This window comes from Lissotriton helveticus, chromosome 3_1, assembly GCF_964261635.1.
Source record: "Lissotriton helveticus chromosome 3_1, aLisHel1.1, whole genome shotgun sequence".
Taxonomy (NCBI): domain Eukaryota; kingdom Metazoa; phylum Chordata; class Amphibia; order Caudata; family Salamandridae; genus Lissotriton; species Lissotriton helveticus.
Window position 1 is genome coordinate 376,989,012 of NC_136061.1, and position 16,680 is coordinate 377,005,691.

The 16,680-nt window shown below is 43.0% G+C and overlaps 1 protein-coding gene across 1 annotated transcript in view; it reads left to right on the forward strand.

The window, feature by feature from the left end:
- Positions 1-16,680, forward strand: part of SPAG5 (sperm associated antigen 5) — a 620,821-nt gene that overhangs the window by 120,559 nt on the left and 483,582 nt on the right. Inside the window, exons 9-12 of the mRNA XM_078680111.1 lie at positions 225-344; positions 2,112-2,204; positions 3,286-3,420; positions 4,104-4,197. Of these exons, the coding sequence (XP_078536237.1) occupies positions 225-344; positions 2,112-2,204; positions 3,286-3,420; positions 4,104-4,197 (442 nt within the window). The remainder of the gene's footprint in view (positions 1-224; positions 345-2,111; positions 2,205-3,285; positions 3,421-4,103; positions 4,198-16,680) is intronic.

Below are 16,680 nucleotides of genomic sequence, written 5' to 3' on the forward strand. Positions count from 1 at the left end.
GGGGCAGGTTGGTGAAGTAGTATAGAAGCTGCAGTAAAACTACCATTTTGAGCAATGCCACATGGCCTGTAACTGTCAGCGGGAGCGTGCCCCAGTGAACCTGTGCATTCATGCTGGTTCTCACAACTTGGACCAATTTGTTCATAGTGGATGTGCTTTTGTTTTGTTCTCTCTCTGACCTATGCATGCCTGGCAGATAAGGTTTAATATTGTGTTTCCCTTAGGCTGATGCATGTTTGGCAGATCTTGAGCTTCACTCCTCATCGGTGATCAGTCAGCTGAGGAGGGATCTGGAATGTGAGAAAGAGCTTTGTGAGACTCTACAAGAAGTTCGTAATCAGCAGGTAAGGCAGAGAATTTGTTCTGGTTTCTGTTTAAAGCTGGTGTGTGAGGTGTTTAGTGACCCTCCAGTATATTAGCACTTTTGTAAGTTGATGCTCTCGAATATGCAGGAAACACCCTGTTAATAATGGTATTTTCAAGTTCTTGTGAGTTTTTTTTAATTAAAATTTTGTTTAAGCATGTTTAGAACTTTCCAAAGCAAATAAATCTTCAACCTCCCCTTTTGAAAAGCTAGCATATTCAGCCTTGAAATATCAGATCGACTGTGGGTTCTGACAAACCAGTAGAATCTGTAGTTTCCTCACTTTGATGAGAGATACTGTTTTAAGGCCCCGTCAAGAACTACTTGGAGTGAGATCTGAACAGTATCTTTCCAGAAGAAGAATGCCTCAACTTCGACTGTTTATGGAAGTAAAAGAGGCAGCTTAGTCATTTGCAAGATTGCTCTTGACCTTTGTCTCGAAGTAGAGATTTTGTGGTATTCATTTACACTACTTCTTTTCAGGGTAGTGCCTTAGTAGGCCTTATCTACTTGAGTGAGAAAAGAGCTGTCGTTTTTCATCTTTGTGTTAATTGGAATATCCTCTGTCTGTTTCTAACCCCGCAGTTATTGTTTTCGGCTCACCATGTCATATAGCACTGTTGCAGATTTACCACAGGAGGCCTGGTACTTTCGCTGGATTGTTCCTATTGAAGAAGAGATAAGATTAATTTGCAAATGGCTGGTCTCTGTCTAGAGTGGCATATTGGGCGATACTATATTGCCTGGAATGCAGCTCTAGCAATCGCCAGTGGCTGAACTTAATCCAAGCACTCATTCTGCCACCTTATTTGGTGGCTTTGTAGATCATGCTATTGGTATTGAAGATGGTTCTGCATTATACATACCCATCATTTCTTAGAATGACAGTGTTACTTATGATAGCAATGATGCCAGTCTAGCTGCAGCTAAGGCAACATAGGGTACATTGGGCAGATTTTCCATCTGAGGCATCCTTCAGGCTCAGAGCCATGCCATGTTCTTCCAGGGCCAGGCAGGTATTTGTAAGTTGTTCACCTAGACCTAAATTGACCTTTTTCCTAATTTTCCCATTCTCAATTCTATTAAATCTACCACCACGTTGAGAATGTGACATGGTCAGGACGCAGAGGTCCGATACATTTACAATTTGGATGACTGTTAGCCCTATTCAATATACCCTTTCCCATCAATACTGTTGGAAACCTTTGGCCAGATGTCTGAAAACTCTCAAAAGAAAACTGAGGGGCGGCGCATATATGCGGTACTTGGCTCACAAAACTAGACTGAACAGTTATGGGAGCAGTTCACAATCCTGCCACTTGTACCCTGGTACCCATAAGCTAATAATAGGAAGGACCGTAACATGCAAAAGTAGTTCAATATCCCTAAAAAGTAACTTCATTTTGCTCTTTAATTACTGTGTTTATACCATAATGTGTTCTTCCCAGTTTAGTTCAATGTTTCTTTGCTATTTTAAGTGCTGCTATGAAAAGTTAGTCTGAATTATATTTTGAGAAATTATGCAGACCCATATGAACCAGCTTTTCATGGATATGAGACGACGTAATTTACAAAAAAAGTATAAGACCCGATAATTCTTTCTGAATTATTAGATGCACTATGCTTTATCATCATTCAGTGCGGAGATGCTTTAAAAAATATATATATATGTATGATTTTTCACATGATCCCATCTGCCATATGTGATATGACCTATTGCTTACCTGAAGTTTCTACTTTTCCTCAGCTCCACAGGCAAAACATTTTCATCAAAGGCATCCAGAGCAGCCAGGATCTCTGTCTGAATATGAAAGCTGACCGGGATTTAATGCAGGCGCAGGTTGGTGTCGCGATTCTGAGTAACCAGTCACAGTCACCCATAAATTATTGATCCTGCTTGTCGCTCCTGTAATGTGCATCTAGCACTAATCTGGTCGTTTAGTGCTGCAGCATTGTCCCATTAACTGAAAACCTGATGGAGCATGCCTTATCCAATATCTTGCGTATACAGTTTGTTTGCCTTATCTTAGATATTTACATGCTGAAACTCTCTTGGCTGGGACAGTGTGTAGTGAAATATGATATAACAAGTTTTGAGGTGTGTGGAACATTTCTTATGGCTTTCAAACGTGGAGATTGGCACATATCTTTGGCATAGTTATCTAAGGTGTGATGAATGATACAGGTTGGCACTATTATTTACCATGCATGTTTGTTAGGAGTTAGCTGGAGATTGGTTGTATTAGTTTTGTAGGTAGTTTTGTGAGGTGCCTTGTGCTCCATATTAGGAGCATATGTTTAGATATTGCCTTGTGTGGTTGTACAAAAAAAGTTCTTTTGAGGCAGTATAGAGGTGCTTCTGTTGATAAAGCAGCAGAGTGAGGAACCCTGCTGTACTGGGAGTGCCCAGAAATGAGTGAAGCAGTGTTAAGTATGGTGTTTCACCAAGGCACCAAGCGAACTGTTCCAACAACACTTTCTCTGATGATGTTCATCAGTTGCTGATTAGAAATAGATCACGTAAGACACAGACATTACTGTCACTTCACAGGGGTTTCTTACTCTTGATAGAACACCATACCATTGTATATCTTGCTTTTTCGCTTTCTATTCTGATATTGTTCATGGAAATGGAACCCACTGTAAAGCTCTCGGTCACCTCCATTCGATTACAGCAAGATGCAGAGCGAACCCACAACAGATTCTTTGATTGGGTGCATAATGTAAATGATAGAATATTATCGATCCAATATCAGCAGCTTAGGAGACCAGGCATTTATTTCTTGTATGTGCATCCCACAACCTTTTGAGAAAAAACTCCATATTTATGACTTGGTGCTCTAAGACCTAGATTTCCCAACATATGTTGAAGTGATTGACTGTGTGTAAACGTTTGATCATAACCTATTTTCCACCCACAGTGTAAAGAATCTCAGGAGCTCTTGAATCGTCACCTGCACATTATGAATCAGATGACGGAGCGCATGCAAACAGTGCTTCAGGAACAGGCTGCCTTGAGATTCGAAATGGATCAGGCCATCCTGGAGAAGCAGAAGGCAAGTGGGACCCTTATCCTGTATGCTTCTTGATATGGAATTCGTTTTAGTAGAGCCCCAGGCTTAGTTGGCGTTTGTATCTATCCTTGGTGGCAGATTCCTCCACTTCCTCCCTGCACCCCTCTTCATGTTTTTCTTCTGTGGTGGTGATTTACTATGTTTCCTTTGCTCACTATTGGCATCCATACTTGACCTGAATAGTCACTGCTTAGAACATAAGGCTTTTTTGCTAGCTTCTGTTTTTATTTTCTTTTGTGATTGGCTATGCTCTGAGCCAGTCACTGACTCAATGCAGAATACATCTAGCCTGTAATAAATTCACAAGTAGCCAGGCATTATTTGACTTATGGTTGTTGGGTCTCTTCAAACTCCTGGCATCTGCCCGTACAACATTTTGTAATTCTACCCCCTAGCTATGGGGGACTTATTTCTTGTATTATTGACTCAGATGTGATGGATTAAGAAATTCTGGACTTCTCATGACTTTTTCTTGACTGGACCTGTGTGATTTTTCTAGTGGTCCCCATTATCTTTGCCTTGCCTGGCTGTTTGTACTTTTAATCTTTCATCTTTGGACTTCTTTAACAATACCTATTGGTACATATAGATTATCAGTGCTTAACGGCTTGCTTTACTTCCTTGTTTATGCCCTCCTCTCACTAGAACCAGTATTTCTTTTTTAGATGGGTAATAAGCTGGCAGAGTCTACGTCAGAGCTCCATGATGTGATGTTCAGGAATGACCAGCTGGACCTAGAGACAACACGCCTGGGAGCAGGTCTGTTTTTGATAGCAAATCCTAGATAAACATTTGCTTTACCCACATTGTTGCACTGGCTCCAACTGACCGGCATATTTTGACTTATTTCCTTATTTTGAAGGGTGTGCAAAAGGGCTCTGCTTCTAAGGTGTTTGTTCACCTTCATGGGATCTGTTTATTTACAGTAACACAGAGTATCCCTGCCTGTGTTTTGGATCCCAGAATATTTAAAGAGAAATATTTCACCCTAAGATTGTATTTTAAATATTGTCTATCTGAATACATTATTTTGTATTTGTAAATGTTATGAGAGTGGGTAAAGAAAGGTTAATGGTGTATGATCAGTCTCAACATACACAAAAAAATGATCGACGGAGTGCTGAAACTTTTCAACCACTCACCCCCAGGCACAGATCTGGGGTTAATCCATTATTCTATGTCAACCCAGTTTGGACCCAGCCATATGTAAATCAGTCTTGACCCTGCTCCTCATAGGAACAATCAGACCGAACTGCCAGGCCGGGTCCTTCCTGGTTAAATCACTAGGGGTATAGGGGAGGGTGATCGGTAAGGCTGCCCCCCACTCAATTAACAGTTACTCACACAAAGCCTTACCAAATCTACTTCATCCATGTATTAGACCACTACATGGGGTATAGTATCTTGTTCTCAGTATATATACCCAGGATGTGTGAAATAACACTATTCCTATGGTCAGGATATATACATAACGCAACACAATAAAAACACAGGCCAACACTTCCTTGAACCAGAAAAAGTGTAGAAAATAGAGTGAGTGCCTCACGGTAGTAACACCCGAGGGGGTTCCCGGCTAGCAATCACCGGTTGACCCGCTTCTTATCATTGGTCACTCACTCTATGTGAAGACACAAAGTGTACACAGATGAAATCAAAAGTGCTCACGTGAGAATAGTGACAGAGAAAGACTAGTGAGTACATATAGACACTACTGTAGAATAATGTGTACATACATAGATAGAAAAATTGAAAAAGGAAAAGCGGCTGACTTAAGTTATGCACATGGTATTCCAAAGTATGAAGTCAAAGTCCAAAGGTTGTGCACAAAACGTCCAGAGTATGCCGCACAACTACTCTCTTGCAAAGCAGATCCCAAAGTTCATATAAGTAGGGACGGTGCACCAAAAGGAGTACTCGAAAGCTCCAGATCTTATTCCAAAATTTCCTTTATTTTATTACTTCTCATAAAAACAGACTCCTCAGCCAACACGTTTCGTTCACACTGAACTTCGTCAGGGCTATTGAAGTGAGAGAACAAATCCGCTGTGTTGAGCTTCTCCTAATGTTGTTACAATTTGTTACATAGTAGGCAATTTCCAAATATAGATCATAAGACAACCAATCACTAAGTTAGTGATCAAAAGTGTTTCTGTTCTCTCTATAACAGAATAACTGGCTTATTCCCAAAAGCTTGATAACTTGAGGAGGGTCCCGCCATAGGTCTTGGCCGCCCTTTCAGCGACTTTCTCTCCATTTGGGACACGGCGAATTATTTGAAAGGGCGGCCAAGACCTATTGCGGGACCCTCCTCAAGTTATCAAGCTTTTGGGAATAAGCCAGTTATTCTGTTATAGAGAGAACAGAAACACTTTTGATCACTAACTTAGTGATTGGTTGTCTTATGATCTATATTTGGAAATTGCCTACTATGAAACAAATTGTAACAACATTAGGAGAAGCTCAACACAGCGGATTTGTTCTCTCACTTCAATAGCCCTGACGAAGTTCAGTGTGAAAGAAACGCGTTGGCTGAGGAGTCTGTTTTTATGAGAAGTAATAAAATAAAGGACATTTTGGAATAAGATCTGGAGCTTTCGAGTACTCCTTTTGGTGCACCGTCCCTACTTATATGTACATACATATATAGACCCCCACACAAACAGAAACATAAAACCAGGCAAGGTTTTGCTGGCTGCTTCTCTTTTATTCTGTTGCTGCAAAACCACCCGTTTAAAATTGGTTAATTATATACCAAAGTTGTTCATCCTCAAGCCGACATGTTTCATTGCTCCAATTTCAGCAAATTCATCAGGGCAAATGAGGGTTTACTATTCTCAATCTTCACATATAAATAGTATGCAAGGACCTTATGGTTACCCAGTCGGCACATACCGGTAACCAAATGATGGACCCCGTGTCATGTGATCACGAGTCTGCCAATGGCTCTTTACTGATGTGAGCCACTGCTGCCGAGTCCCTCCGGCACTTCCGAGGATCGTCGAAGGCGCCGGAGGTCCTTGCATACTATTTATATGTGAAGATTGAGAATAGTAAACCCTCATTTGCCCTGATGAATTTGCTGAAATTGGAGCAATGAAACATGTCGGCTTGAGGATGAACAACTTTGGTATATAATTAACCAATTTTAAACGGGTGGTTTTGCAGCAACAGAATAAAAGAGAAGCAGCCAGCAAAACCTTGCCTGGTTTTATGTTTCTGTTTGTGTGGGGGTCTATCTATGTATGTACAGATTATTCTACAGTAGTGTCTATATGTATTCACTGGTCTTTCTCTGTCACTATTCTCACGTGTGCACTTTTGATTTCGTCTGTGTACACGTTGTGTCTTCACATAGAGTGAGTGACCAATGATGAGAAGCGGGTCAACCGGTGATTGTTAGCCAGGAACCCCGTCGGGTGTTACTACCGTGAGGCACTCACTCTATTTTCTACACTTTTTCTGGTTCAAGGAAGTGTTGGCCTGTGTTTTTATTGTGTTAAGTTATGAATACATCCTGACCATAGGAATAGTGTTATTTCACACATCCTGGGTATATATACTGAGAACGAGATACTAGACCCCATGAATTGGTCTAATACACGGATGAAGTAGATTTGGTAAGGCTTTGTGTGAGTAACGGGTCCTACCAGGAACAGGCATCCTGGAACCGGTTTCGTGGTTTCACCCCATCATCAGCCAGGCTAGCTTGAATTCACTGGCACAGTGAGCAAGAGACCCACATCTGCGCTTACCTTTGGCCACTTGGTGGGAACAGCAAGCACAACAAGATGATAGATGGAGTGCTGAAACTTTTCAACCACTCACCCCCAGTCACAGATCTGGGTTTAATCCATCGTTCTTTTGCTCACTATGCCACCCCAGTTTGGACCCAGCCATATGCAAATCAGTCTTGCCACTGCTCCTCATGGGAACAATGAGGATTTAACCCAGATCTAATTGTGCCTGGGAGTGAATGTCTGAAAAGTTTCAGCGCTCCGTCCATTATCTTATTGTGTTTGCTTCATATGATCAGCCTCCCATGTTTGTTGAGGCCCCATCCAGCGATTGGGTGTGAGTGATCTAACTGAACCAATCAGGATGGGATCATCTCTATCTACTAGAGCTCAAGCCTTCAACCCAAATGCATACAATTTGCATTAGGTCAGCTGCCTTTAGCCATTGGTTTTCTTTGGCCAGTCACTTTCAGCCATTGCTTGGTTGTTGTTTCTTTCTCATTGTGCTGCAGCCCACAGGAGTATAATGCAGTCAGACATTTTGCACCGATGATGTGGCATTGGTGATTGGTCATAAAGGAGTCCTTCATATTTGACTCTGAGGTCACAGGAGAGGGCTTTTAGTTGCAGTGACGCCGAGATCTTCTGCATGAACCACTGCAGAGAGGTGCCACCGCAGCAGGGAAGCAGAGGACGTACATTTTTAGGTCTCGCCTGGCGTTGCAGCGCAAAGCGCTGTCGCCAGCGAGACTTATTGTTGTTGTGTTGCCTCCCAAGTGGTACAGACCGGGGCACGCGCAGGGCTTTCAGCGATTGGGCTGTGTGGATGCGCTTGTGAAGACGCGCGCCTGCTGCTAAAGCTGGTTGGCGGCGTAGCGCGTTAATTAGGCTTTCTCAAGGTTATTTTCACTTTCTTTTTTTTAATGCGCACGCGCGCTGCACGTTCCGTCGTGTTTCCTTCAGCCGGGGCACTCAGCGGGTAAAGTCCGTGCTATATAATAACGCATAAATTAAATAAGTAAGTACTTCTCACGACGCTCTCACACAGACACACACACGCGTGCACACACACGCGCACACACACAGACACAGACGCGCCCCCCACTCACCGGGTCTGTCGGACTCCTCTCGTCCCGCGGTGGTGGCGGCTGCACGAGTTAGTAGCCCCCTCCCTAGGCCACATGAGTCTCGCAGCATTCCCTTAACTACGGCGGCAGATCCAGGGACAGCGCATGCGCGAGCAGCCCTCACGCCCCCACCCCGTCTCCTCCCACGGCCTGGATGTGGGCACGAGCCGCAAAGCAAGGGACACCACATGCGCGAGCAGCCCTCGCGCCCCCACCCCAATCTCATCCACGGGCCGGATGTCAACTGCACAAACTCGCCTTTACCGGTAGGTGCACGTGCAACCCGACCCACTCCATCCAGGCTGTTTACGCCGCGAGCAGATACTGCTTGTTCTCTCAAGTCAAAAGGTCTCTAAGGAGGGCTGTACTCTGCATTGACTTCATAACCGAGCAGCATTTTGCAAGTTACAAGTTGCAAAGGTTGGATTGAAAATACAGACGCCAAATAGCATAGCTTACATCTCACACATCTTTAGGACGCATATAATGCTGCCCTCAGTTCACATATGTTCATCATTTCCATCCCCCTTAACCTGGCAGGAACCGTGGCAAGGAGACGTGCATAGGAGCTAAGTGAGCAAGCACATGGCATGACCTTCAGCGGTGCAGAGGCTTCTATTTACAATCCAGTAACCTAACCAGGGAGATCTGGCATTGCCAAGGGGAGGAAACTGAGGGGGGGGGGCAGTTATTAGAACAGAGGGTAGTACTTTTTTATATTTACATGTTCCAAAACTACATATAAAACTATTAGATCATGCAGATTTTACATACCCAGGCCTTGGAGAGTAGCGCTGTTTCTAGAAAATGTGGCGTAACGACCAGAGCTTCCGACTTTGGCGCTGCGGACCCTAGTTTCGGCATCAGCTCAACAGCCTGTGCTTTTGGGCAATCTCTTATTAATCTTCCCTTGCTAAATATAAAATTAGATGAATATGTCCTTGTTTCCTAACATTTGGAATTCCCAGGCACTAGGCTGAGGTGTTTGAGGGCAGGTCTGAAATATCATTCGAGGGGTGTCGATTAAGCAGTTTTCGCCTCTCCTGTGGGCTCTGAAAGGACTGCGACCCCCCCCCCATAAAATACTATGAAGTGGGTGTGCAAAGTAACTGCGTGGGGGTAGGGACCCACCCCCCGATGTTCTCACGGTCATCCTGGCATCTCCAAACACTTGCAGCCTGCTTTGTTTTCAGTGAGGAAGGTGGTATACGCAGTATCGATTGGGGCAGGGGTCTCGACGCAGGGCCCCCTGTGAACCTTCAGGGCCATAAATCTACTCACTGGGGCATTTTATTTCCTGAAAAGTTCGCCCCCAAGTGTGATTGCTGTGGCAACCCGAGCCCAACGCCTGAGCCGAAAAGTAAATCAACCCCCCCCCCCTGTTTGTGTACGCCCATCCATAAAGCTGCGAACTGGAGCCCCCTCTTGCTAAAGAGCTGCACAATTAGTAATACGTTTAATTGCCCTGTTCACCGAAACTCATTTATGGGGTCACGTTTAGGGCGATTGTCTTTCCCTTTGTCAGCCTTCACAGTGCTAATGGGATGTGCCACGGGTAAAGCTCCTTTGTCACTTCCACTGTTCATCAGCACCCCCTACATTGCGTGACTGCTCCTGGAAGTGCAGGTAAGAGCAGTTTAACCCCTTCCTAGCAGCTTACCATGGACGCCTAGTTTAGGTTATGTTTTATTATCCTGCGGAAAAGCTTTGTTATAACAATGGCTGTGTGTTCATGTTGTTCTATGTCTTATGTTCCATGTCTTCGTTTATTATTAAATTACCTGAATTCACGTACACTCAATAGTGTTTTTATTTTCTGCTCTAGGTCTGACTAGTTAAAACATTAAGAGAGGGGTTGGCCTAACGGCTAAGGCGCTCGACCTCTGACCTGGGGATCTGGGTTCGAGTCTCGGTAACGACACTAAAAACCTCCTGTGATTCTGGGCAAATCACTTAATCTCCCCGTGCCTAAAAAATGAAAGTGTGTCCTCATGTAACGTAACTGGTGCTATGTAAAGCGCTCAGATACCTGATTCGGTTCGGGTCTAGTTCGCGCTATATAAAACTCTGCAAAAAAAAAAATATATATATATCTAATCTCGGCCTTTTGGGCCCTGGAGCCTCATTGAGACGCGTCGTTCTCGTGTGAATTTTTGTGTTGGTTATCTATTGCATTTTATGTTCACAACAGTTTACACTATTTGGGTAGGTTTTCAAATAAAACCAGCGTAATGTATTTCTGCAGTGTTCGGCTAACTCGTTTATTCCATTTTTGCTGTTATTTCAACTCAAAATATTGAGTGTATAGCACACACCACAAACCGAGGTGTTGCCTTAGGTAGAAAGTGCAAGATACCTTGATGGGTTAAACGCTCGCTGCTGACATCTGCTGCAGCCTACACGTTTTAAGTTTGCATATTAATTTGGTCAGATAACCCATCCGTTCAAATGAAATATTCGATTGGGTAATAGTAACACCAGTTATTTATATTGCTTCAAGGTGATCATTTTGTAGGTCAGAGCGCTATATGAAAGTTATTGACGCTGTCTTTCAATGTGCACCCCATCTGACCTTTGTTTCCTTTTTTCCTTGCTCATAGATAACGTTACATCGTCACCCTCACACCCCCTCACCCTCACATCCACACCCTCACACCCCTCACCCTCACACACCCTCACCCCCCTCACACCCTCTCACCCACACCCTCAACCCCCTCACCCCCCCTCACCCTCACACCCCATTACCCTCACCCACCCTCACACACCCTCACACACCCTCACCCTCACACACCCTCGCCCTCAAACACCCTCACCCACCCTCACACGCCCTCACCCTCCCACCGCCTCACCCTCGCACACCCTCACACCGCCTCACCCTCACACCCCCTCACCCGCCTTCACCCACCCTCACCCTCACCCTCACACACCCTCACCCTCAAACCCCCTCACCCTCACACAACCTCACACACCCTCACCCACCCTCACCAGCCTAGCATAACAAAACATAGCATAGCATAAAGAAAATAGCATAACAAAACATAGCATAGCATAGCATAACAAAACATAGCATAGCATAACAAAACATAGCATAGCATAACAAAACACAGCATAGCATAAAAAAGCATAGGATAGCAAAACATAGCATAACAAAAAGAACAGCATAGCAAAACATAGCATAACAAAACACAACAAAACATAGCATAGCATAACAAAACAAAGCATAGCATAACATAAAGCATAGCAAAACATAGCATAGTGTAACAAAACAGCATAGCATAACAAAACACAACAAAACATAGCTGAACACAACAGCATAACTTCACAAAGCATAGCATAACAAAACACAACAAAACATAGCATAGCATAACAAAACACAACACAACACAACAAAACATAGCATAGCATAACAAAACAAAGCATAGGATAGCAAAACTAAACATAGCAAAACAAAACAAAGCATAGGATAGCACACCAAAACAAAGCATAGCATAACATAACAAAACATAGCATAACAAAACACAACAACACATAGCATAATAAAACATAGCAACACACAATAAAACATAGCATAGCTTAACAAAACACAACAAAACATAGCAAAACAAAACATATAATAGCATAGCAAAACATAGCATAGCATACCAAACACAACAAAACATAGCATAGCATAACAAACCATAGCATAGCAAAACAAAGCATAGCATAATAAAACACAACAAAACATAGCATATCATAACAAAGCATAGCATAGCAAAACATAGCATAGCAAAACATAGCATAACAAAACATAGCATAGCATAACAAAACACAGCTTAGCATAACAAATCAAAACATAGGATAGCAAAACATAGGATAGCAAAACAAAACATAGCATAGCATACAGCATCACTCAGCACCACCACAGCATCACTCAGGGGCACCACAACATCACTATGCGCTACCACAACATCACTGAACGTCACAGCATCACTCGTTCGCCATCACAACATCACTCAGCGCCACCACAGCATCAATCTGTGCAACTATTCAACAACTAGTTCAAATATGTTCTCTCAATGTTTCAAGCTTTATTACAAATGTAACAAAAAGATGTTAATATTTCACTTCTGTTCTTGGATTTTCGTCACAATAAAATACACTGTACATAATCTTCACAAAAGTTATTTACAAACGTTTAAGCTATTGCCATTATAAATTACAAGAACTTTTATTTAAGTATTATTTAAAAAAATTAAAAGCCATTGTTATTTGTAATATCAATACATGTAAGTCACGTAAATACAACACATATTGCATTACAAATGCTATAGGTGTCACATTTGCGAAAGTTATAACTATTGGCATTGTACATGACAAAGCTTTCTAATTTTGCTATTTTCAAAAACAAAACATAAATAAAAAATTTGTCATTTACAATACCAATAGCTCAAACGTTCCTAATGCGAGACCTATTGCATTGCAAATGCTTGTTGGATGTACTCCAACCAGCAAGGTAGACTACCACTCTGATACTTGCATTGAAGAATAATAAGAAATCTGTGCTCATGCCACTTCCTTGCTGACTTTTCAGTTTTTTCTGTGGGTCAGAGGAAATAGCTGGGGCTGCTCAGATATTGGAATAGTCTGTGAGCAAATCCACTTGATGTTTGAGGCGCAATGTGTTTCTATGAGTCTGGCCTAGCCCTAGTTACGTTAAGTTTGAGGCTGATACTATTTGTTAATAAAATGCTATAATTGTGTTTAAAAAATAAAATAAAAATAACTCTGTGGGTACATTAGGAACCTCTAATGTTTATTTCCCGGGCCCAGGCGCATATAAAGACCTGTTTTAATGCCTTTTAATGAATTTGATTTGCACATGTCTTGGGCGCTGTCCATAATTTCTCACTCTTCTGTTAACGGAGAGGAGGGAGCAGCTAAAATCGTATCTTTCTTCTTTGCACACAGCTTGGCATCGCAACCATTTTTCCTACTTCTGGGTCAGCTAGAGACGCCATGTTTGGCTTGGTGCCCGCTCTAGTGTCCCGGGCCCAGGTGCATATAAAGAAAGATGCAGCGCAGATGCAACTTCATTAGGTGGGGAACCGAGGCAACTTTGATAGCACTGAGATTGTTCACACCTGTTTTTAATGTCTTTTGATGAATTTGATTTGCACATGTCTTAAACGCTGTCCATCATTACTCACTCTTCTATTAACTGGGAGGAGGGAGCAGCTAAAATCGGATCTTGCTTCTGTGCACAGAGCTCTGCATCGCAGCCATTTTTCTTACTTTTGGAACAGATAGAGCCGTCATTTTTGGCTGAGTGCGTGCTTTAGCGTCCCAGACACAGATGCATATAAAGAAAGACGCAGCGCGGATGCGCCAAAGGCAAGCAAGTCTTCGCCCTTCAGCGTTTTCGAAGTGTCCTACTCCAGCCACCATGCTCAAATGGATTCTGATTCTGATTCCTGTAGTTCAGATCAGCTACACAGGCTTGCCCTTACACAAACCTGCGTTTGCTTTGTCCTGGACTCCTCAGTCCCCTGGAAGCCAGTAGCACTCAATGCAGCTTTCTCATGATCACGAGGAACCTTAGCAGAGACTTCATCTGTCATCTAAATCAAGAAGCAGTAAGACGTTCGACTTTTCGGCAGTTCTTATTAATGCCTGCTCACTCCCTAAACATGCTGACTAGAGCGCTGATATGTTACCTGAAGAGAACTTAGATGTTTTATTCGTAACAGAAACATGGTTAAGGGATTCCTCTGGCCCTGATATCTGTTCTGCAATCCCTAAGGGCTACAAAATTTGCAGAGAGGATCATAAGATTGGCAGAGGAGGGTGGTGGCCATGATCTATAGGGAAAATGTCACTCATATGTCCAGTCCTGTAGTAGGTTTGAATGAAGCAGAGGTTATAGGTTTCTACATTAATTTATCTCTCAATCAATCTAAAGTGGGAGCTTTATAAAGACCCACAGGCCCAGATGGTTTTTCCTTTCTTCCATATGTAATGCTTTCTCTCCCTTAACCCTCAGATACTCCCATGTTATTCTCCTAGGGGTTTCAATGTTCACATGGAGTTGGGTGAAGAAAAGGAAATAATAACACTGTGCGAAAGTATCTCAGCTATGACTATGATCCAGACTGTATTCTTGCCTACACACCAAGCTGGACATTTTCCTGGATCCAATGTTTACTAATGTACCCCTAGAAGTGCTTACCCTGATCTGTTTAGTTTCGTCTGGTTATTACTTGATTAGGTTTAGGCGCGCCAAAATAGAGAGCTATACATCCCACTCTGGCTATATGCCTACAGTGGTTAGAGCCTTTCATAAAATTCAACCTCAGGCCTTTAATAGGGCTCAAAAAGAGAAAATGCCCTCTCTGACAAATAATGTGGGCTGGGATGCTGATATTATAGACAGCTAGATTGGACCCACTACCTGTGCACTAGTCCCGGAATGGATACAACAGTGACGTCAAACCAAACCTACTAATCCATGGTACACCAACTCTGAGAGAAGCCAAATTAGCGTGTAAGCACTTGGAGAGACAATGGAGGGAGTCATATTGCCCTATTGCCAAAACTAGGAACAACTTATCGCAAAAAAGTATCAGAAAGAAATAAAAAAAAGAGAAAAAAACTATACTTTGAAACCAGAATTTTAACCACATCAAATCTAGGGAAATTCCTGCTTGGTGCTGCCCTTTTTTGAATCCCAATGTTCATGACGAGCTCAGCTCGTCATGAGCACACAAGCAGTGTACTGCATGACGAGCTCAGCTCGTCATGAGCATGGAAGGGGTTAAAGGCTGGTAACAAATCTAGGGAAGTCTTTAAAATAGTGAAGTCCTTTATTTCCCCAGTAGTCTGCATAACTCAGCAGTCGCCTTCCAGGTAATGGTGCGAACAACTTGCAGACTACTTCCAGGATAACATCTCAAACATCCAAGCAAGTCTCCCCCTCCCAGGATGAAGAGATATCAACCAGCAAGTTAATCAGACTTACAAATTAACTTTTTCCTTGGATAGTTTAGATCCGATCTCAATGACACTCCGCTAAATCTGGCTCTCCACCTGACCCATGCCAGACTAACCTTTTGGTCATGGGAGCAGAGGCTATTAATCCTTTTGCTAACTATCTTCTGAATACCTCTCTCCTTGTCTATTGTCCCTAAGAAATGGAAACAGGCCAAAATTGTGCCATTATTAAAAATACCACAGGTAGTAGTTACAGATCTGTTTACTTATAACGCGATTTCACTTCTCCCTGGTCCTCTCAAGTGCTGGGAAAACATGATAATCAGCAACTGTCCCGGTACTTAGAAAGCAATGACTTGGTACATCCTAATCAATTTGGCTTTCGCCCCAGCTATAGCTCAGAAACGGCATTAGTGGAGGTAGTTGATTTTATCAGGTGTACCCTTGATGCTGGTGGAAAAGCTGAGCTGATTATGCTGGATCTGTCCACTGCGTTCGATACGATCTCCTACTTAACTCTTCTGTCCCGCCTCCAGTCCGTTGGGACTGGAGGACAAGCGTGGAAATGGCTGGTCTATTTCCTTGAAGATAGGGGTCAAGGGGTGTGGTGTCCCCATTTTCCTCTGCACTACGGGGCCTCAAGGTGGGAGGGCCGCAGGGCTCACCTTTGAGCCCTACACTATTTATTATATATATTGCCCCCCTGGCACGCCTTTCAGATACTCTGGGTGCTAAAGTAGTCTCTTATGCAGACGACACCCAGCTGTTCTTTTCAAGGGGTAGGGACAAAGCATTTCCCAGGAAAAAAATCTGAAATTGTTTGTCTGCAGTGTTCCAATGGCTTTCCATATACTAACTGAAATGCAATGCGGGAAAGGCCGGATTTGCCTTTTTCAGTCTAAGATCGGAAGTGCCTTGACAGACATTTTGGCCCAAGGATGCTTCTCCTCCATGTATCCACACTAATGCGATTAAAAATCTACCGCGGTACAAAAGGGGGTGGTGATGGATTAAAAATCTAGGCATTAAGTTTGATGGTGAACTTATCTTTCTTGCTCAAGTTAACGCAATAGTAGGGACCTGTTTTAGCATATTACATATGCTGTGGACGTTTTTGCACTTCTTGTCTTTGTCAGCTAGGAAACTGGTGGTCCAGGCTCTGATTACATCTAGACTGGATTATGGTAATGCTTTATACCTGGGCCGGACGGAATGTCTGATTAGTAGACTGCAGGTGGTCCAGAATGCGGCTGCACACACAATACTAAGCCTACCCCTAAAAACCCATGGGTATTTTTCTTTTCTGGGTCCATCTTTATGGAACAATCTTCCGCTGGATCTAAGATTTCTTACCTCCACCATTCTGTTCCGGTAGAAGCTGGAAACATGGCTCCTCTTGAATAACCAATTCTGTT